At 49.5% G+C, this 21690-nt stretch overlaps 1 protein-coding gene across 5 annotated transcripts in view; it reads left to right on the top strand.

The window, feature by feature from the left end:
• ARHGAP26 (Rho GTPase activating protein 26) overlaps positions 1-21690 on the top strand; it is a 97914-nt gene that overhangs the window by 40375 nt on the left and 35849 nt on the right. For all 5 annotated transcript variants that reach the window (XM_015875478.2, XM_015875476.2, XM_015875479.1 and 2 more), the window contains exons 12-17: positions 4809-4845; positions 10688-10753; positions 11440-11514; positions 17206-17293; positions 18429-18487; positions 19352-19457. In XM_015875478.2, coding sequence (XP_015730964.1) covers positions 4809-4845; positions 10688-10753; positions 11440-11514; positions 17206-17293; positions 18429-18487; positions 19352-19457 — 431 coding nt within the window. The remainder of the gene's footprint in view (positions 1-4808; positions 4846-10687; positions 10754-11439; positions 11515-17205; positions 17294-18428; positions 18488-19351; positions 19458-21690) is intronic.

The following is a 21690-nucleotide window of genomic DNA, read 5'->3' as shown; positions in this document are numbered from 1 at the left end:
GGACCAATTGTGTCTGGCTACACTGTGAACCTGGTGGCTGCATCACCAAGTGGTGATACCGCTGCTTAGTTGGCTTGCTACATTCATTTTCAGCTGGGTCAGTCTCCCTGTACAACTGCACAGAAGACAAAACAGAAACACTGTAGCTGCCACATGGAAATTAGTCAGCATTGGCATGCATGGCCAGGAGAGGTGGGTAATATCCAGGAGTCCATGGAAGTATTTCCATCCAACAGCACTTTGAGGGTGTGAGAAGCTAACTCCCGCTGTTTGCAATCAGGAAAAATATACCATCCAATTATACTAAAATTATGCTTGGAGATGTAATTTTATCACTTTCTTTTTCTCTTGAGTCGCTGTGAAATAATGGAGTATTTGGCAACAAAAACAGCAAAAACAAAGTAATGCCTTTGATGCTGAATACGTGCTAAATTATTCACGGAGGCTTTACTGTCTTGAAATCATTTTGAGCTACCCAACATCTTGAAAACCTGTTTGTCATTTGCAGTGTGTTCACTGTGGTTCATGAGAGGCTTTTTTGCGTGCTGCTGCAGCTGTGAGTGAATGCAGGAGTTTGCCTTCTCTGGTCTTTTCCTGAGCAGCATTGTTCTGAAGGCCTTTTTTTGTCCAGGGGTTTTCTTAAGCCTTTTCCTCCGTGGCTTCCACTGCTTCTCAGCCATTTTACTCTTTGTGTGGGGCTGGGAAGAAGTGTCTGTGGTTGATCCTGATGCACTTCAATTTCTGTTATGCTCCAGAGAGGACAAGAATGTTAGGATCTGGACTGTGATAAAGGCTTTGTTGAAGTTCATATGAAGACAGTAAGAGAGAAGACTCTTCCAGGCAGCTCTGTCCCTCTGTCTCATGCAGGGTCATGGAGCAGGTGGACAGAGGGCTGTGCAGGAGTCCCAGTGTGCAGCCCCTGCTGTGCTGCGTAGTGCCTGGCCTTGACCCAGGATCTGAGTAAACCTGAGGGGTGGGCTCCGGCTGGTAGGCTGCTTTTGACCCTACTTTCCCCTTTAATTTATTAAGAAGTTCAAGAAATGTGTGCGTTTTGCCTTTCTGTATCTTCACAACCTGCCCTTGGGTGGCTGGCAAGCCAGTTGGACAACCAGTGTGGGAATGTGAGGGTTTCTATTTATAAGTTTTTGGCTTCTTCGTCTTCTGAGCTGAAAGTTGAAAAACTCGTTCATGGTTGTTTTGAGAATTTCTGCCTATGAATCACAAGGAAATTGCATAATGTTGCAGCGCTTCCTTCTATTGCTCATGGCTTTACAAACACTGCTCCTCCGGGGAGGCTGGGGAAGTACCTTTTAGTCTGAATGCAGAGACTGGGTGGAGGAGCAGGTCCAACACCAGCAGAAAGAACTGCACGGAGCAACCTTCCTGCCAGGTGGCTGGAATGGTGGCTTCCTTCTCAAATGGAGGTCCCTCCATCTGTGAGGGCAGAGCAGGGCTGCTGGCACTGCTATTGCTGAAGGCTTTCTGTAAATCACTGCTGCCTCCCGCCTTGGAGGGGCTGTGCAGTTGTTTGCCCTGGTTTTATCCATCTGGGCAAAACCTGGTACTGATACTTGAGCCTGTCAGGTGTGAGGAGCTGTGCTGAGAGTTGTGCAGTCTCCAAGGGTTATGGTTTTGTTGGGGCCATTTTGATTTTTAAGTAAAAACCTTTTCTGTTTGTGGAATGTCGTTGTTTCCTGCAAGGCTGTGTGCAAACATGCAATTGCCATGTGAAAGCACAGTTATTTTTTGGTGGAGCTTGGTAGACTTCATGGCCAAACCAGTGTGAAACCTAAAATGAGGAAATAAACATAAAATTACTCAACACCTCCTTTCCTTAGTTCCCCTTCCAAACCCCAACTTGCTCACTTCTTTTTTCCTTTTCTTTACCCGCAATCCAGCATCACCCAAGCAGCCCACAGGCAGGCAGTTGTTAGCTGTTGGCGCTGTGCTTGCTCGTGTGTGCCATTTACATAGGAGTAGGTTGTAAAAACCGGTGAATTAGATTTGTGTTGATTTCCTTGTGTGCAAGCAGAAGCTGGCAGCGGGCTGCACATGGTGACTGCAGGAGAATTTTAGGCTATGAATAATGGATCTTAGAGGATTTTTGATTAAGAAAATCTACAGTTTAGCCTTTTTTACAATGCAAGGTAGGTGGGGTATGGTGGAATTGTAGGGGATGGTGCAGGTGGAGCACGCACTCCTGTCTGAACAGCTTGTAACTTGGTTTGAGCCAGCAATCAGTGCGGACTTGGGCATGTTGAATAGCAAGAACCTCCTTAGAATTCAGCACCGTTTGCTGGGAAGCTGACGTGTGAGGCTGGATCTTAAAATGCATTCTTGTGCCATAGGCCCTGTGTAGTATCAGGGCTGTTGTGGAAGCGTGGAGTGTTGATGCCTATGGAACCAAGCAGGGCTGAACAAACACAGTCATGCTGAGGCCCTGAGCTGGTACCTGCCGGCCACCCCCGGGAAATTGTTGTCCCCAAAATTTCTCTCTTCTTTAGGTGAGATAGAAGGGTTTCTTTTACAATGTAATGTTTGTTTTGGAAAAGGAGAGAATATTTATTACAGAACTGGGGCTTGGTTAAAACCTTGATGTTGCAGAATGGTGTTAATGTGTTACCACTAATGTGGACAAAAGGTTTGTCCTGAGTGAGATGGGTGTAGGATGACAGCACCTCCTTGTTGTATGGTTGCGTAGTTGACCTCTGGATGAAATTTCCTTTACAGTGTGTGCATACTTTGCAATTAATGGCACGTGCGTGTTGTGTTTCCTTGTCTGTCCTTTCCCTTTTTGTAAAGAACAGTCTGATGATTAATAACCTCTTTGTGGTTTTGTTTAACCAAACTGGAAGAACAAATATGCAGGCAGACACATTTCCCTCTGTAGCTGTGGTGCTGTGCACCATCACTTGGAGCTGCAGGAGCCGTCCTGGGCAGTGCAGGCAGAGTGTAGGACAGCAGGCACTGAAGCTGTGTGGGATCCCTAGGACAGGAGGTGGCTGGGCTGGGATCAAAGCCCTGGGGACAGCTGGGTGCTGGTGTCCAGTGCCTCTTGGATAGATATGGCAATCTGCTGATGGAGCTGTATGCCTGAACTGCTCTTCTGTTCTATGCAGTGCTCAGCTGTATGCCTGGGCTCCTGTGGGTGAGCCGCAGCAGGGGGCTTGTAGTGTGAGTGGTGACCTGAGGAGGGATCCCACGCCCTACAACCCCCTGGTGGGTCAGACTCCTCTCCATTCATGTCTCTGCTCCATTCAGCAGGTCTCCAGTGGTGCGACTGAGGCTGGAAGGGAATACATCTGAAGGGAGAGCTGACCTCATGGCCACGGCTACAAGGCAGCCCCGCGGGTGGACAGCCCTGCTGTGTGCTTCCTTCCCTCTTTTCACTTATTTTATTTTCTTGATACAAATGCTGTTCCTAGAGGAAATCTCACTTGCTGACTCTGGCTGTTTTTGCTGCTGAATCATCCCCCAGTTTCCAGATGTGGGATGATGGCCTTTCTTCTGCAAACAACAACCCCAGTTTGCCTTGCACTGCATGGACCCATCCCCTGGGGGGCAGCTGGGGAAGGTGCTCCTTGGGAATGCTGCAGGAAGTTTTAGAACCCAGGAGAAACCTGGACTGCAGCACCCATGGGCTGCTTGTGGATCTCCACATCCTTGGGGTTAAAGTCATTAACTGGGAGCCCTGTCAGGCATGTTGTGAGCTGCCCAATGGTGACTTGGGCCCTCACTGCTTCCCTGCTCCCCCAGATGCACTGCTTGTTGCTGCGTCGTGTGTTGCTATCAACAGAGCTGCTGGAAACTTTCCTTCCCCACCTGCTATTTCTGGACGCAGCTTGTGGTTAAATCAGAGCACCAGTCCCTTGGAAGGGGGCTCCCAGCTTTGTTCCCTGTGAGAGGAAGGGTGTGCACACTGATGGCTTTGTTTAGCAGCCTACACAGGCATTTCTTCCTGTTCTAATGGATGCTACCACACTTAGCTCCACCTTGTGATGCTAACAGAGGGCTGTGTGTGTGTTTCTGTTTGGGCTCTGGGCTGCTGAAGGACTTCTGTTGGGTTTTTTTTGTTTAATCATCTTCATCTGTTGAGGTAGAGAAGCACAACCTGTTTGAAGGCCAACCTCCTTATAGCCATGGTTTTCATTATGTTGGGCTTTTAAACAATGCTCAAACTGTGATTAAAACCTTCCGTTGTCATTTTCCCCCATTTTCTTCAGCCCATTAAAGCACTGCTTTTATCTGAATTACCCTGACTGTAATTGTGCTCAGGATGGGAGGGGGGGCAGTGTTCAGATGTGGGATGCCATCACAGTGCTGGCTGAGGGCGGCTCATCCTGCTGCAGTTCAGCTCCTCTGTGAATTCCTGGCGTTTCCTTTCCTCCGTGCCTGACTCATTTACTCACTTGTATGTACACGTGAGTAGGGATGGCTCCCTGAGTCTATGACTCTGCTTCCCTGCTGCTTGCCCAGCCTGCACCCCCCAGGCGCTCCGGTGGTGCCCATAAGATGTGAGGGGAATCATTGGCTTTGCTCTCAGGTTATGTCCTCTATGTGTTTGAGAAGACTTCAGAAGAACAGAATGCCCGCTTGTGTTTCAGTTTCAAAGCCCACAGAGTTTCTATTCCCACTTGGCCTGCCCCATTTGTCCACAGTTCCTTTTGGATAACGTTCTGGTTGTTGGTACAGCTCTGTCTGCTGCAGTGTGCTGTCCTGAGCATGGAGCTCAGTGCTGGCCTGGGGCTGCTGAGGCCAGGACACTTCCCAGCCGTATCTTCACAAGACTTTCTTCTTGTGTTTTCCAGGTCTACAACTCGAACAAGGACAATCAAAGCGAAGGCAGTAAGTATTTATATGTATATGTGTATATTTCTTTAAGCAGACCCCCTGAGAAATAAGCAGACTCCTCCATCTGCTGCAGCAGGGGTGCTGGTGGCATCCTGCAGTCAGAAGCAGCTTGCCAGGCAGAACCAGAGCCTGGAGGATGTTTTATCCACGGGAAAGTGGAACACAAATGTAAAGACTGTGGAGCTCTTACCTGGTTGAAATTGTCAGCAGCAGCCCCGTAAGATACAACAAACAAAACAAATCCAACAAAAAGCTGGGCTGGTTTTACTGTACTTCAGGCAATCAGAGTCCTAAGTCAAGACAGCACTTGTTTCTCGAGTAGTTGCACCTGGTCCTGGCTCTCAGGTCCTTTGTTTCAAAACTCTTCATTGAGCCACTTCCCAGTAGGTCTGAATTGCCATAATTGTAACGCTCAGAACTGATCCCTTCCGTCCTTCCTCTGAAGTCACTGGTCATGCAAGAGCCTGATCCACACTGATGGTTAGTAAATCATCTGTTTTTGTGCTGCCTCAATCAGGGCATTTTTTCTCACAGTAATAGGTATAATTTGCAGATAATTTTCCTCACACCCATTTTCAGCCCTTGCATGGAACAGTCGCTTCCTCACTTCTGCTCTTTGTGATGTGGCTTCTCCTTTCCATGTTGGTCTTCCTTGTTGTCTTTTTGGTTTTGTGCAGCCCAGGTGATGCTGGGAGGGTCAATCACTGGGCTTCACACCCACGGGGCAGTGCAGGGAATGCCCTCACTGAATGTGAAGTCTGTGTAGTGCAGTTGACAGTGTTTTCTCAGTTTTACAGAGAATCAAAATATGGTTTCTAGGGACAGAGAACAGGACTTGCTCAATTCTGTCCTAATGTGGCTGCTAATTGTCACTGCTCTGTGTGTTCCCTACACACAACCTCTGGCTGTGCCAGGACAGTATGTGCTGATTTGGCTGGAGGAGCTGTGTTAAATAACCATTTTCTAAACTTTATGGAGGGCTGATGCAAAAGCAGAGAAATGTTTGGGGTGGGGGCAGGGAGGGAGGAGGAGCAGTGAAGCAATCCCTGCTTCTGAAAGAAGTGCTTGTCAGGTCCTGGCCTTCCCATCTTACGTGCTGTCAGCCGGCAGTCCTTGTGGGGCTGGGTAGTTGTACTGCAGTCATCCTGCAGAGCAGCACTTTTAGCAATGGGGAGAGCACAAGTCAGATGTCTTTGTGGCTTTCCCAAGGTCATTTGTGTTGTCTAATCCAGGATTGCAGCTGCCAGGCTTGCAGCAGGTGCCATGTAGAGGCTCCTGAATGCTTACCTGGGGTTTCCTTGGGGAAGGACTGCCTGGGGTTCTTCTGCCCATGGTGGGACCCGGGGTGTGCTGTGGGCTTTGAGCATTTTCATCCTTTGTCCTGACTGCAGGCAGCCTCCCTGGGCAGGCTCCCAGTCCCCAGCAGCTCTGGGAAGTTGTGTGCGTACAGTGCTGGTGGTAGTGCAGTCCACGCCACTGTCGTGCTGTGCTCTGAGGCTGTTCAGCATTTGGCAAGGGCTGGGGAGGCTCCGTCAAAGACCAAATGCCAAGTTTGTCCCTGCTTGCCTTCACCAAACAAATACTGGGGTTTAATCAGCCCAGGAGGCTGTGGCAAAGCTGCACATCTTTCAGTATCTTGTCTGTGGTCACAGTCCATCTGAAAAATGAGAACCCCATGTCTGTTCTCTGCAGACCTGACCACAGCGCAGCTTTGCAGTCAGTTGGGACCCTGGGGTTGGGGCTGCTCTTGTGCAGCCTGGTGGCAATGATTTCACACATACCTACAACCAAACTGCTGCTGCTGCGCTCTGACACCTGGCTGTGCTTTAGCACTCATAAGAACCATGTCTGCAATGAGCTACTGGCCTCACCAGCCCCACTTCAGATTGATTCGGAGGCTGGCTCTGTGCCACAGAGCCCTTGTTACAGGAGCTTCCTATAAGGACATGAAATGGCTGTAATGATTGAATGGAGTCCGGATGTAATTCCTGACCCTGAAAACCTATATAATTCTGCTTCCTGCTCTTACTTATGCTGGTCTGAAAGAGACTGAGACTTGGAGTACTATAGTCAGGTCTGCTTTTTGGCCACTATCTAATTTTACAGAGCTTTTGGATTTTACATCCTGCTGTGTGGCCAGATGGCCATCAGCCTGCAGGGTGATTTATCTTAATCTTCTTTGGGAGCTGGAAGGAAGCAATGCAGAGTGCTGGGGGCTGAGTGGGTATCAGTGTACTGCTAGAGCTGGGTGAATAGAGATGCGCTGCTTCACAAATGAAGGGGACTTGCTCTGCTCTGTGGAAATAATTACAGAATCTTTTGAGTTGGAAAGGATCTTAAAATGTCATCTAGGCCAACTCCCCTGCAATGAACAGGGACATTATAGCTCAATCAGGTGCTCAGAGCCTGGCTCATCCTGACCTTGTATGTCTCCAAGGGACATCCACCATCTCTCTGGACAATCTGTGCCAGTGCATCACTGCCCTTATCATAAAATATGTTTTCCTTATGTCCAATCTCAGTCTCTTTCAGTTTGAAGTCATTTCCCCTTCTCCTATCCCAGCAGACCCTGTTGAAGTGTCCTCCTCTCCCCCTCACTGCTTTCACCTCCTTTTTTTCACATCCACTTGATTCTCCATCTATTCATGGTGGAAGCATGGCCTTTTCCAGTGGTCCTTGTTCTCCATAGCTTGGCACCTCTGGTGCTTTGAGGCAGCTCACACTAAAAACTTGTTTTTCTCTGGTCTCCACTTCTTGGTTTCTTTCCCCTCTGTGGCTTTTAATACCATGGTGCTGCTTAAAAAAAGTTCCTAATGATCATCATCATGGTGGCACTTTGTTATAAGAATTGTGCAGTGGGGAATGCAGGAGAGCTCGCTTTGGCCTTGTCTTGCCTTGGCTGATGCGTACACATCTGCAGCCAGTTATGTATGTCTGTGCAGAACTGACTGTCTTTGTGCCCCTTCACTGATGCTCTGAAATACCATATCAGCATGAAGTAGAAGAATTAATGGATTAAACAGAAATAATCTGGTAGGCAAAAATAGGACAGGATGAGACCAGCTCAGTAGCACTGGGAATATGATGTTACACGAAGGTCGGATAAATATTTGTGTGTGCAACATTGGTAGTACAAATGACATGTATCACCTTTGCTGATTTTAGATACTTCTTTGCTAGATTACAGTATGAATACTGCATCTCAGTAGTGCTTTGAAGTGTTGCTCTGGAATGAGGAGCCTGTGATGTGTATCTTGGGCTGGAAGCTGTGTTTTATGTCTGTCCCCTGGGGGGCAAGAGCCTCTGTGGACAGGGGAATAACGGGAGGAAGGGTGGAGGCTTTGCTCCTGCAGCATGTCTGGGTGTGTGGGCAGAGAACAACACTACCAGCCCCTGCTAATAGGAGGCTGCAGATCCGCTCCCTGTTGTGATGGAAAGGCTGGTTTTAAATATATGGGATGGGGATTAGGGATGCCTGTTGTGAGGAGTGCAGACAGGCCGTGCTTTTCCCGGCAGGTCTGAGTTTGCTCTTCACTGCTGCCTTCCCTCTCAGGTTCCCTGACTGCAGCTGATGGCAGCAGGCAGTTCCACAGTGGTTTTAATTGTGCTGAACAGGAGCTGCGGGGTCCTGTCCCCTTCAGCAGTGGTTCTTGTTGAGATCCACTGGCTGAATGCTTAGGTTTGGTTTTGGGCTTACGCTTGCACTGCTGCCAGGGCCTGGTGAGTGAGGATGTGGATTGGACCGTAGCAGAACTGTCCGGGACTGCCAAAGTTGCTGATACCTCATGCTCTGCACCACGCTCAGACAGCATTGCTGTGCAGCCCCTAAAGGCAGGCTGGTCTGCAGCTCCCTCCTTTCTCAACACTCCCAGCCTGCAGACATCATCAGACAGCCTGAGCCCAAAGCTACCAACCATTCTGCTGCTGGAGGGAGTGGAGCCAGCATAAGGGTCAGGGCTGCAGTGGATACAAATCTGACTCATCTGTACTCTGGTGCAGTTTGGAATCATTGGGTAAATGAATGAGATAAAGGGAGGCTGCTTTGTGAGAGGAAAATCAAGCTTTTATGATGCTCATTAAAAGTTAAATTTAAAGATGAATAAAGGCACTTTGGATATTTAATCAGATATTATTTCTGGATATAACTACTGCAAATAAATCCCCGACCTTTCCTGATCCAGAGCTCAACAACGAATTGAAGAGCTTATTCATCTACTTGGGAGGATTATGCTCAGTCGTTTCCATCCGGAAAGACTGCTCCTGTTTCCCCCCTCTGCTATGGCCGAGCAGTGCAGTGAGGTGTGGGCACAGCCCTTGCTGGGCCCTGTGGTGGGGCATGCAGGGAAGGAGGCTGGTACTTGTGCTCAACCTCAAGCATTCCCAGGGCAGAGGGAAACAGCTGCACTGTGGGAATGGTTGGCACTTGGAGTGTGCGAGCCTGGAACAGTGAGCTGTGTTGGCTGGACAGCACAGTACAGGGATACCAAAAGATCAGGACTAAGTTAGCGCTAGGAAGCCCTGCTGAGCTGAGCCTGTCTGTACAAAAGGATTTCCACACTATGGTTTCGTGCTCCCCAGGCACCACAGTGCTGTGTTTTGTGGAGATCAGGGGTGCTGCAGGCTGCATCCCTCTGATCAGTGCTGTGCTGCCTTTGTTGTGTCTGTGCCTGCAGGGTGGCTGGGAGCTGTGCTGAGAACCCCCTGGGGCTGAGCAGAGTGCCCTGGAGCTTTGGGATGTTTGTACATCCTGCAGCACAGGCATCCTCCAGCCTATGTGCTTACATTGGCTCAGCGCTCCACTATGCTTGCCCAGAAAAATATAATAGACCTGTTTTACTGTTTCAGGTTTTTGTGCCATTCATCATGCAAGTAACAATACCGGCAGGGAACTCAAAAGGAGTGATTAGCAGGGGCTGGCCCCATGCAAGGCATAGACAGCCAGTGGACTGGCAGCTTGTCATGAACCAACTGCAAATCTGTGTTTAAATAAACGATGTGAGCAGGGAGAAGGAAAGGAATAAAATTGCATGTGCCTTGCTGTGAGGGCAATGCCAGCCCTGGGCTCTCCTCTGCTCCTGCTGGCCTGTAGACAGGGCATGGTGTTGTCTCTTCTAACATGGCAGTCCCTCATGCCTGTGCAGAAGCCAGTGGTGTCCTCTGCTTTTAAGATAATGCTGTGGCTTTCCTCACTCTCAGGATGAGTGGTCAAGCAGCATTGAGCAGTCCTTGCATAAGGTGGCCCTGGGAGCACTGTGCAGCTCCTGGCTGGAGGATGTGGTGGGGATGCTGAATGTCTTTGTCTGGGTTGCTCCCAGGTGTCTGTGCAGCCCCACCTCTGCGGCTGTGTCAGGGGCTTGGTTGGCTGGGTGGTCATGGAAGGGATTTATAGGAATTACTGGCACTCAGATCAAGCATGCTGCTCTGTGTAGTTTCAAGGATTTATCATGTCAAAAATTCACAATTCCCCTTTTTTATTTGCAAGTAACCTAGTGTCAGCTTTGCAGACAAAGGCCTCATTGGGATATCTCACCTAGATTCACGTTTTGACCAGCTGTAGCCATAAATCTCCAGCACAGCCATAGCTGCTGGGGGCAGAGGATCAGAGCAGTGCAGTGATGAGTGAGGGTTGTGTGCTCACCACGCTACAACTGGTACAATGCTGTGCTCATGTCTCTCCTCTGTGAGCACCTCATTTATCTTCTTTTCCTTCCTCCCCATCTGAGCAGGGATACAGCATTGCTGTGAATGCCGGTGATGGCTGCGGGATGAGTGGCGCGCGGTGGGAAGCCATCCCTCTGTGGGGTATTTATCACTTCTCTCTTCTCTTCCCTTTCAGCTGCCCAGTTGGATAATATTGGCTTCAGCATTATCAAGAAATGCATACATGCTGTCGAAACAAGAGGTAGAGCACTTCACCAGATGGTCTGGTTTGGGGGAAGGTGCTGCATCTGTTCATAGTGCAGCGATTGCTTACCTGCTCTTTTCATGAACAGAAATGATTCGTTAACCCTCTGAGTCCCACATCAGATAACTGCTGTGTTGTGTACACACACACACACCTGAGATGTGCCCTGCTGTGTGGCCTGGGTTGGCAGCGAGATCAGGGATGGGACTGAGTCAGGAGGTGCAACATGGAGCTGCAGGCTGCATTAGAGTGTGCCCCCATGCAGTAATAACGCACAGCATTTCCTCCTATGGCTGACAAACAGATGTGCATTTCAGTCTTTCTCTGTGAAGAACATGAAAGGCTCAGACCTAAGCCAGAAGAACTCAGCACAGAGAATCTTTTCTTAAATTGCCTTCCTGGTATACGTTGAGTGCAGATCCTGCATGGTGCAGCCGTACACCCTCACTGCTGGCCCTGTGCAGCACGGTGGCCTTGGATCTTTGATTCTTGAGCTAATTAAAGTCATTACTTTTCATCAATACATGAAAGTCCTGAAATCAAAACCAATTTTTACCCTCCTCCGTAACTTTGTATGTAGTGGGTGGGAGTATTTAATTATTGCGGCTGGAGGACCCAAAGAAATGAAATAAATGTTAGCAGCTCTTTTGACATCCTCCTAATAAAATCTTTATTTTTTCCAGGGATCAATGAACAAGGACTCTACAGAATTGTTGGAGTAAACTCTAGAGTTCAAAAACTGTTGAGTATATTAATGGGTAAGTAGCTCATGTTTTGTTAAGGGTGAGTAGGCTGTGCTGCTTCAAAGTCTTGTAAACCAAGAATGGAGGCTCCTGTCTGGGTACCTAATGGTGGTGACTGTGCCCTTAGGACCACATGCTGTTAGAGGCCCGGAGGTCCCAGGGCACCACTGGCAGGTTATGGAGGTAGGACTCGTGGAGAGCATTGCTCTAACAGGTTTTCTGTTGTGGTCACTGATTCCTACTCACGTGTGCTACAGATTTTGGCAGCCTTTCCAAATGCAAACTAAAATCTTAAAAGAAAGAGCTGAAAGCTTTGGTTTTTAATCTCGTGGCTCCTGCGGTGTTCCCAGAATACTTTTTAATTATTTTCTCATATGCTGCATGCTGCCTGTGGCTCTGACTTTCTCCTTGGACCTTCCTGTGCCCGTTTTAACATAGCCTTGCTTACAGCTTTCAAGTATGTGTTTCCTCATGCCTGAGGCATTGGGTCCCACAGTTCTGGGTGCTCAGGAGCAGAGGAGCTGTCAGGTCATGCTATGGGAGAGCCTGGTGCTGACAATGTGGCCCCAGTGTGCAGCCACAGAGCTGCTGCCCAGGAGCCCTCAGAAACCTCTCCTCACCCCGAGCTGATGCGATGACAGGTGAGAAGTGGCAGGCTCTGCCCCCAGTGCCTTTTTGTGGTGGCCTGATGTAACTACAGGCTTCTGCTGGGCACCATAATGTGTAGGGTCAGGCAGGTCTCTTGGCTGCAGTGAGCTGCTGGGTGGCCCTGGTGGGTGGCTCTGGGGCTGTGCTGGCTGTTCTGCGGTGGTTCCTGGGTGGAGTGCTTGGTTTCCATCACTCCGTGACCAGCTGAGCCATTGGTTGGGTTACGTCTCTGAGTCTGCATTGTAGAATTTGTAGCCTGACTCACAGCTCAACTTCTGCGTTGACCACAGCCCAGTGGTTATACTTGCCTTTAAAGGAAGTGTGAGTCATTCCCCTCTCCTTGTCTCTGGTCTTTTCTCCTGTCTAGGAGAGTCACCTGTGCCCGTGTCTGCAGCTGATGCTGATGCTGGTGCTGTGGCTATAACTCTGACTGAGCAGCTCCTGAGAACCAGCTGGGGGCATTTGCACCCCCAACTGCAGCCCTGGGGTGCTGTGTCCATTTAGGTGTGCATGAAACACAGTTAAGAACCGTTTGGTGCAAATCCTGCTTGAGCTGGAGCAACAGCTGCACCCCTCCAGTCCTGTCTGATGGTTCTCAGGCTTGGCAAAACCATGTATGAGTTAGGCACAGTAATGCAGAAATCAACACCTAATTCTTTGTCATTTCCAGGCTTTAGGAATGTGTTTGTTACTTATTTGGACAAATGAGGGAGGTCTGTGATCGTCTTCCTCTTTTTATTTGCTTACTGTCTTTCCTTTACAGTGTAGTTTCTGTAGTTTCTTTCCTTTACAAGACCTCAGTGATACTTTCTCTATGCATTTCTCCTTTCAGAAAGTCTTAGTCCATTGCATTCCACTCTGAATGTCTTTCCTCCTTTCGTCCCATTCCTCCTTCTTTTCCTACCACTGAAGTGCTCTCTGAGCAAAGCTCTGGTGGCTGACGCTGATGTCAGCTCTAACATCCTCAAGACTGGTAATCCAGAGAGACTGTTAGGAACCAGAAGGGTAAGGCTCTAAATCACAGCCCCCGGCTCTCTCCTGACGCAAGGGGATACGTCTGCATCAGTTATACTCTGGCATTTGGAAAGTTCGCTGCAGTCACAAGCTAGTGGCTGCCTGTTTTTCTTTTATTAGTAGAAGTTTGGCATGGGCTCTGGAGCATGTGAGTATGTCCTGCTGGCCACGCAGATAAGCCAGCTCTGTCTCATGGTGCACACATTTGGCACCATTGCGTTAGAGCATCAGTTAAAGAGCATTGCTGCTCACTGATAAAAATAGGCCAGGGCCAGGGTGCACTGTAGCGTGGCGGCTCTGCCGTGCTGGGTCCTCTGCCTGTGGCTTCCATAGCAGCGTGTCTCACCTTGAGAGCTGCAAGGTGACTGAACCTGCTCTACTGACCTAGGCCAAGCTCCATCCCATCGGCCTCACAGTTGCATCAGTTCTGATTAGAAGCTGTGAGGCTGTGACAGATGGCAAAACTTACTTGTTTTAAGAGCTCTTTAGAGCTGGGAGGGATTCAAAGTTTTGGACATCAGCCAGCATCCATTATCTTCTCAGTGACTGAAGCCACTCAGCTGTTGACCTCATGTCTCATAACGTGGTGATATACAGTCAGTGTTTTCTCTTTGTCGTGGCGTGTCTTCGTTAGCTGTTGGCACTGGGAGCCAAGGAGAGGTGTGTGTGTGCTTGGGCACTGCCTGCTGGGTGTTGCCAGCATCCCCCCCCATTGGGGCCCCCCAACACCAGGACTCTGCAGACCCAACTCTCCCCACCTTTCAGTCACCAGCAGCTAAACCATCCTTGTGTGGAGCTGCTGTTTGGACTGTCTGAAAGGAAAGCGTTGAACTGAAACGTGTTGGTTGTTAAAGCCTCTTTTGTTCTGTGCCATCCCTCTTGTTTAGTGTCCTGAAGGGCAGCATCATTGCGCAGCACAAAAGTTTGTATTTGCACCCAGCCCTCATGAAAAGCAAGGCCAGATTTTGCTTGCAACTCCAGGTTCCCCTTATTTTTAGAAATGAATGTGGGCAGCGTCAGTGATTCACACTCAGTTTAAATGGCAAAAAGATTGAATTTCAGGCTGATGTAAGCGACACTGCCAGGAGGGCCCTGGCTGCTTTGCAGAGGCTGGTGCTGTGCTGTGCTGCAGAGCTCTGGGGTGGCACAGCCGGGTTTGGGCAGAGCTCTGGGCCTTGCAGGAGCTCAGGGTGGAGCGGGCGGTGTGTGTGCCCCTGGGACCTGTGGGGGCAGCTCAGCTGTGGGAGCGTCAGCTGCCTTTCTTCAGCCTTCCCCATAGTGCCAAAATGAGGACAAAACCCAGCCAATAGAGCTTGGTCAGTTGGAGCACCGACGGAAGGGCTTTCTGCTGAGGGCGCTGCTGCCAGCAGGCAGGTCTGCTGTAGCTGCTCTGAGCTGAGCATGGGTTCACCAGCGTGGGCTAAGCTTGTCACTGCTGCCCCATGTGCAGCATGAGGTGGTGGGTGCAGCATCCTCCAGGTCATAGCTGTGGGCACCTGATGTCTTACGGCTGTTCTGGAAGTCTCTCCTGCCACCCAAGGGTGGGTGAGAATTATGGCTGGGTGATGAGCTTGTGCTCCAGGCAGTTCCTGTCATCATGCAGAAATTGGTGTGGAATTGAAACCATCTGTCTTATGGCAGCAGTTCTCTCCGTCCCCAGGAAATAGATGGAGAAATGCTGTGAGGATGGGCTGTGGGCAGGGGCAGTGCTGGGGTGGCTGTGTTGGGCTGGGGCTGTCTGCCCAGTGTGGGCTCCTGCTGCCAGCCCACATCCTGTCCCCAGCACCTGTATGGTCACCTGGAGTGCAAAGGCACCATAGGAAAATGGAAGACAGGAATGGACAACATCCTATTTTCTTTCTTAGATCTCTTTGGAGATGTGCCATTTCCTTTTCTTTCTTCATGTACCCACACATGAGGCTTTAAGTGATGAATTCCTTTGCTCTGCAGCCCACAGGGAGCAGGACAAACATCCTGTGTGGCATTTGTAACAGTGCAGAATGAGCTCCCACCAGACAGCAGTGGGAATTGATGCTACAGTGTCATGGTGTGAGCAAAATGCTTCCTTCTGTGTCTACTTTGAGACATCAGAGCGGTCATGACAGCAGTGGGGAACTTCAGCGTTAAAGCTGCTCTGGGCACTTTCATGGGCACTATTTCACATTTACTCCAGTTTATATGGAAGTTTGTCCTTGTGAGCCAGGAGTTCTGCGTGCTGCCAGCTGCATCCATCATTCACCTGGCAGACAGATGCTGCCTCTTTAACATATTGCTGTAGCTGTGTGCAGGCTGGTAAATGTGAAGGTCAGGGAGAGCTGCTTATCAGCACAGAGTCTTTGCACACGAGCAGCCATACAACATTACCTGCTGCTCCATAAACCAGATTGAACAACTCCTGGTTGACCTGTTGAAAAGGTATCTGGTCAGAAGCTGCTGGCTCAGCTCCAGCAAAAGCCTTTGCATTAAAAAGATGTTTTTAGGTTTGTTTTTAGGTTTTTGCTTGCCTCTTCGCCTTTTTCTTGTGGTGGGTTTATCTTTAATCTGTCAGAATTGCCATGGCTTTGCTGGGGTCAGAGCATATTTGTGTCCTGCTGCTGCCTCCTGCCCAGCAGTGCCCAGTGCATCCCTCACTGCCGCCGTGTGGGGTTGTTCTCTTTGCTCTCAGTACCCTGAGCCTTTAAGTGCTGGTGTGAGATGCCCATGGCCAGGCTGGTTCATGCTGGTGTGCTGGTGGTTTCTGACCTGTCTGTTTCTAATAGTCAGCAAAGAGTTGGGAATGGTGTCACCCACTTTGTCATGATCTGTGGTTGCTGAATGTGGCTGATGCAGGTCCTGGTGTGCGCCTGGTGCTGCACATGGCCGGAGCACTGTGGCAGGGAGCGGGCACTGCTTCCCTAAGGGCTCTTTCATTGTCAGAGTCCTAAAGCATTCTCACAGAAATCAGTAAAAATAGAGCCTTATTGATCTCATGTTGGAACTACGTGCAAACAACTCTGGCTTCCTGCTCGGCTTGGTGGTTTGCAGAACACCCGGAGGAGCAGGGAAGTGCGGGTTCCTGCCAGTGGTTTCCGTACTGGTTGGTCCAGGTCGGCCTCGCACTCACACCTTTACAAAGAAATTCCTTTAAAGGAATTTTCAAAAGGAAAGATAGGAGGGGAAAAATGCAGAGAGGAAGGAAAGGCCCCGGAAGAGATGCAGGAAAGTATGCCATGGTATTTGACCTCAGCAATAGAGCAGCTCTGCAGGCTCCATGTGGACAGAGGGCGGCCCTGCACACCCTGCTGCTGGGCAGTGCTGGTGCATGCTTCTCTGCAGGGGTGGGCAGTTCGTCCTGTCATCCCATGGCTGTCCCCATAGCACTGTGGGGCTCATATTGCTGCCCAGCCCATGGTGCTCTGCTGAGAACAGCAGTGGTGTGGAGCTGTGTCCAGAGAGCACAAGGGGTCTGCAGTGCTCTGCAGGGATGGGTGCTTCAAGTGAAGGTGCAGGAGCAGATGGCTGGTGAGATGATGGTGAAACCTTCACCTGGGGGTGGGAAGGAGCGCCTGGCCAAGGTCTGTGGGCTGCCCTGCACCCTCAGTTGCCCCGGGGCCATTGCCATGCTGCCTGCTCTGCTCAGCTCAGGCAGCAGTGCTTGCTGCCCTGTTGGGGCTGTGGTTTTTCTGCTGAGTCCTGCAGGGATCTGTGGTTGTCTTCTTCTGAGTCATGTTTGCGCACTGCCATCACTGCTGTCATTGGCCACCGTGGTCCCCTGCACCCTGTTTAGTGCCATGCTTTGAAGCCAGCTGCCAGGCTCGTTACTCATGACTGATGTTTTTCTTTTCTGCTCTGTTTTTTTGTCCCATGCAAGTGAGTGTGTCCCATCTCTGGTGATGAAGTCTGCTTTCCTGAGAAGTGCCTGCTGGAGAACAGCTTGTGGTCTCTGGGGTTTGGAAGAGCTATGAAAATGGGACGTGCTGAGTGCCCCCGCAGCTGGCTGTGCTCTGCTGGTGCTGAGTGGTACGAGTTGGATTGTCTTCACTTGTTTTCTTTTTTTCCCCTTAGATCCAAAAACTGCCACTGAAACAGAAACTGAGATCTGTGCAGAATGGGAGATAAAGACCATCACTAGTGCCCTGAAAACATACCTGAGGTAAGGGAGGTGAGCCTGGTCTGTCACGCAGCTCCACGACCAGTTCCATGATGACCAGAGGCATTACTGCCTATTATTGTGGGTATTTAACAAAAGCATTTATAAACAAAGAAACTGCCCTTAGAGAATCCATTATTTTTCTTGAACCTCTGGCATTCTTGAGCAGGACAGGGGAATATTCTCAGCTCTCTGACAGATGCATTTATCATATGAATGTAAGGACAGGGCTCCTTCTTGCATGCCCTGCCCTGGTGTAGGCTTTTCTCTGCAGGCTTCTGCCTGAGGAGTGTTTGGAGAAGGTGAGCGCAGTGCTCCTGTAAGGGCTGTGGCAGTTGTTACAGTCCCTTCTCAGAACTGGGTGCTGAGCTTTATGTAAGTAATAATTTCTGTATGAAAGCTGATGCCATTATCATGCACGTTAGCTTCCAGAAATGTGAGTTTCTTGGCTGCAGTCAGTATGTCATTCTTGACAACATGCTTCTACCTGTTGTGACGGCAGGTCTGTGCTTTGTGTTGCCCTTCTGTGGGTTGGGTTGGGTTTTTTTTTTTATTTTTGAGACATGGCAAGCAAGAGGGAAGCTAAATCCAATTAGAGCGATGAGTATAATTAGGTTGGTGGATGTCAGCCTAGAAAATCACAAGACACTGCATAATTTTGTATGATTGGCAACCTTTGTTCCAGAGCTTGAACTGTGTGCAAGGCAACAGGGAATGCCAGCAGCACCAAGATGTCCCACTGAAGGGATGTGGAAGTAGGAGGGAGAATGGGAGCGTAGTGGGAACAGTGACTGTTAAAGTTTTATGACTGGGCTTGTTTCTCTTTTTAATTTATTTTTAAACTTACTCAGAAATCACAGACTCACTGATGTGCAGTTTTGTTTTACTCTGGTGCTGAAGGAATGCCAAAGTTAAAAATGAATTTAGTATGGTACGAAAAAAAGGAGGAAAAGTAAACTGAAGGTACTTCAATAGATCTCACACCTTCTGATGAGAGGAATCAATTAGAGTTGTTACTGCTTCGTTCTGTTCTCAAAAAACGGAGCTGAATTTATGGTGATGGCAAAGCTTTACTTCTGCAGTTTTGTGGATGGTGTTTCTCACTGTGTGCTGTGTATGATACCTTTTTATCTTCCAGAATGCTTCCGGGGCCGCTCATGATGTACCAATTTCAAAGGAGCTTCATCAAAGCAGCAAGTGAGTTTGTTGATGTTTACGGCATGGGGCCAGGAAAGGAATAGGACTTGCAAGCAGCTGAGCATAACCTCTACCCTGCTGCTCTCCCACTGATCCCTTGTTCTGCAATCCTGGAGAGCAGAATAAGAATTGAGATACAAGGGGCAGGGTGTCGTACGGGACTTTCTGGATAAACAGAAAACACGTGGTGAGGGTTTGAGGAGGGCTGTCTGATGGCAGCAGCTGGTGGTGCAGGTATTTCTTCTGACCATCAACCTCTAAAATGAGCGAGGCTGTTGTTCAAACAACACCTACACTGTTCTGATTTTATCAGTTGCGGTTCCAGCATCTGAGCTCCTTTCCTTTGTCTGCCCTGGGAGCATGCTTTATAGGGAGCAGGCGGCTGTCAGAGCTGCAGGATGGTGGGTGAGGAGGGCTCACATTGGTGGTCACATCAGTAGTGGCCTCCTGAAAGGGTGGAGGCAGGGGCTGCTCAGATGGCTCCTGCTCAGGCTTTGGGGCACATCCACAGCCCTGACACCTCAGGCTGCCACCTTTCCAGGCATGGTGCTGAGCACACACTACTTGGAAGTGGGCTGGACAGCCTGTTTTCTGGTCACAACTGACTTTTCATATGGCTGGCATCTGTTCTCAGCCCATTGTTTGAACCCATTGGTTTCTTACTTTTTCAAACAACTGACTGGACCTGGTAAAGAGGAAAACTGCTGTGGAGGATACCTGCAGTGTGCCTGGTGTAGGTTGGAGGTAGGGAGTGGGAGCCTCAGGTCCCTGTGATGTCTGTCTGGGTTACTGTTTGGGCCTGCATGCCCTTTTCTATAATAAACCCCTGATGCAGAGATGAATCATCTTTTATTTTCAATGCAGAACTGGAGAATCAGGAATCCAGGGTGTCAGAGATCCACAGCCTCGTTCATCGTCTCCCAGAGAAAAACAGACAAATGCTGCACTTGCTCATGAACCACTTGGCAAAGTACGTATATGACTGATATGTTTTTCTCTCCATTTTCCATTTCCTCTGAAAGTGAACAGTGATAAAAAAAAAGTTTCCTTGTGTGTGTGGTGTTGAGTCATATCTGGTTGACAACCAAGTGGAAACCTGCATGTGAGTGAGATGGGAGAGCGGGAGGTGGGCAGCCCAGTGCCATCCTGCAGTGGTGTGGCAGTGTGCGGTGCTGGCTGCAGGCAGAGCCAGGTTAAGATCTTTGGTGGGGCTCAGACCAAGCCTGGATTTAAAGGACTGACAGATATTTCTTTGTGACAGTAGGAGACTATTCTGGGGTGTATTTTCTGCCTTAAAGCAACTCAATTCAATACCACTAGGTCACCTTGAAACTTCTCAAGTGCAAAGGAACTGGATAATTTTTTTGCCTTCAGTGATAGAGCTGACCTGTAATTTCCCATCTTCCTGCTCCTGCTGGTTGCCATGGAAACCTTTGATTAGTGCTTAGGAAGTGAAAGCATCGCAAGGTGTTTGTGCCAGCCCAAATGCTGCTGGGTTGCTGGTTGAGCAGAGGGACTGGGTATGACCCACAGGCCCGAGGCTGTTACTCAGCAGAGCCTTTAGGAAGAAGATCTGGGAAAACCCAAAGTTACCTATTTCAGAGAAAAAATAATAAACAGTACTTGAAATGTGCTTAAAAACGACTCCAGATGCTTTCTGATGACATGTGTTTGTATCTGTTCCATGGACTCTCCCCAGCAAGGCTGTTAAAAACCAAAGGGCTGGTTTAGATCTCGGTTTCAAAACCTTCTGCATTTACAGGCTGCAGCCAAGGGAAAGGCAGTTCCAGGTACTCCCATCGGCCAAATATGTGCAGGGAGTCGCATAGCTGCTTAAGTGTTTTTCATTTAAAGGAAAACCTGGTGGTATTTGAGTGTGAGATGCAGAGCCGGGGAGGCAGGTAATACAATGGGCTTCAAGCTGTTTTAGTGGGGAAGGAACTAAAACAAAACACAAACAATGAGTGGTAGTGGTGCTTGCTATATTAGGAAGAGAAACTGCTCATAGTGTTCAATGGGAAAAAAATGATCTTGGAAAAAGGCAGGAAGCTGTGGGGTTCAGAGCCTGTTCTGTTCCAGCAGCGCTGGGGCTGACTGCCCTCACTGAGCTTGGGGTGCTCCTGCTGTGTATGTGATGGAGGAAGGGCCATGTGTGGGATGTCTTGCGGGCCAGACCCTGCAGCCAGGTGCTGCTCCAGGGGTACAGGGCCGAGGGGAGGGCTGGTGCCAGCCCCAGTCCTGCCCCCTGCTCTTTCTGCCCCAGGGCATTCCGCTGGGTTTGGGGTCCCTGTAGGTGAGCTGGCTGAGCACACAGCCAGGCCGAGTGGCTTGCAGGCGGTCTGAGGCGTGGGTGAAGCTTTGCATCTGCAGCAGATGGTTGCAGGGAGGCAGAGAGCAGAAGGATGGGTGTCCTGCAACCCATGGGGGTTTGGGTGCTCTGGGTGGGCCTGGAGCTGGGGGCAGCCAGCAGTGCTGTCAGAGTAGACCAGGCAGGGCCCTGCTGCCCCGACTGCAGCTCTCAGAGGGGATTGCCTCATCTCCTTCCTTTTTTTTTTTTTTTTTGTAAGTAACATATGAATAATCAAGATTTGCATTTTTATCAGATGAGCTAACAAATATTTCTCACAGTATTACTGTGGAGATCTCTTACACTAAAAAGAGAACTCAGTGCTGGTCACACAGAGGAGCAGTGGTCTGCCCTGCGTTGTGTCACATCTCCTCCGTGTTTTGTTTATGTGTTTTGCTGTTGCTTACTGAAAAGGGAAACCGGGCTGCTTGTTTGGCACTGCTCATAGTGGTAACAGAGCCCTGCTCACACAGCCCAGGCAAATGGCAATTATTATACAAGTGAAATCTGAGCCAGGATAAGTGCTGGGGAGGTGGCGGAGTTGGGCCCTTCTCACCTTTACACCTCTTTGTGCTGCCTCTGGGCAGTGTCCGGGCTGCATCCCCTGGAATGCTATGAGCTGGGGCTGCCAGTGCTCCTTTGTCAGTGCCCTGTGCTGTGAATGTCCTCCTCTGCTCTGCAGACAGCACTTCCAGGGAAACTTGCCATTGTTTTGTTAATCTTTGACCCATGAATAGGTGAAACCTTTGATTTTCCATCTTGGGACATGCTTACACTGCTGGGATCTCAATGATAAACCCAGCTGTGGGTTATTGTTCCTGAAAGATAGGGACCCGTTTGTTGTGGTATTTTCTCA

This window comes from Coturnix japonica, chromosome 13 (genome assembly GCF_001577835.2).
Source record: "Coturnix japonica isolate 7356 chromosome 13, Coturnix japonica 2.1, whole genome shotgun sequence".
In the NCBI taxonomy this organism is placed as follows: domain Eukaryota; kingdom Metazoa; phylum Chordata; class Aves; order Galliformes; family Phasianidae; genus Coturnix; species Coturnix japonica.
Note: the sequence above shows the minus strand (reverse complement) of the source record. Positions and strands in the feature narration are given on the sequence as shown.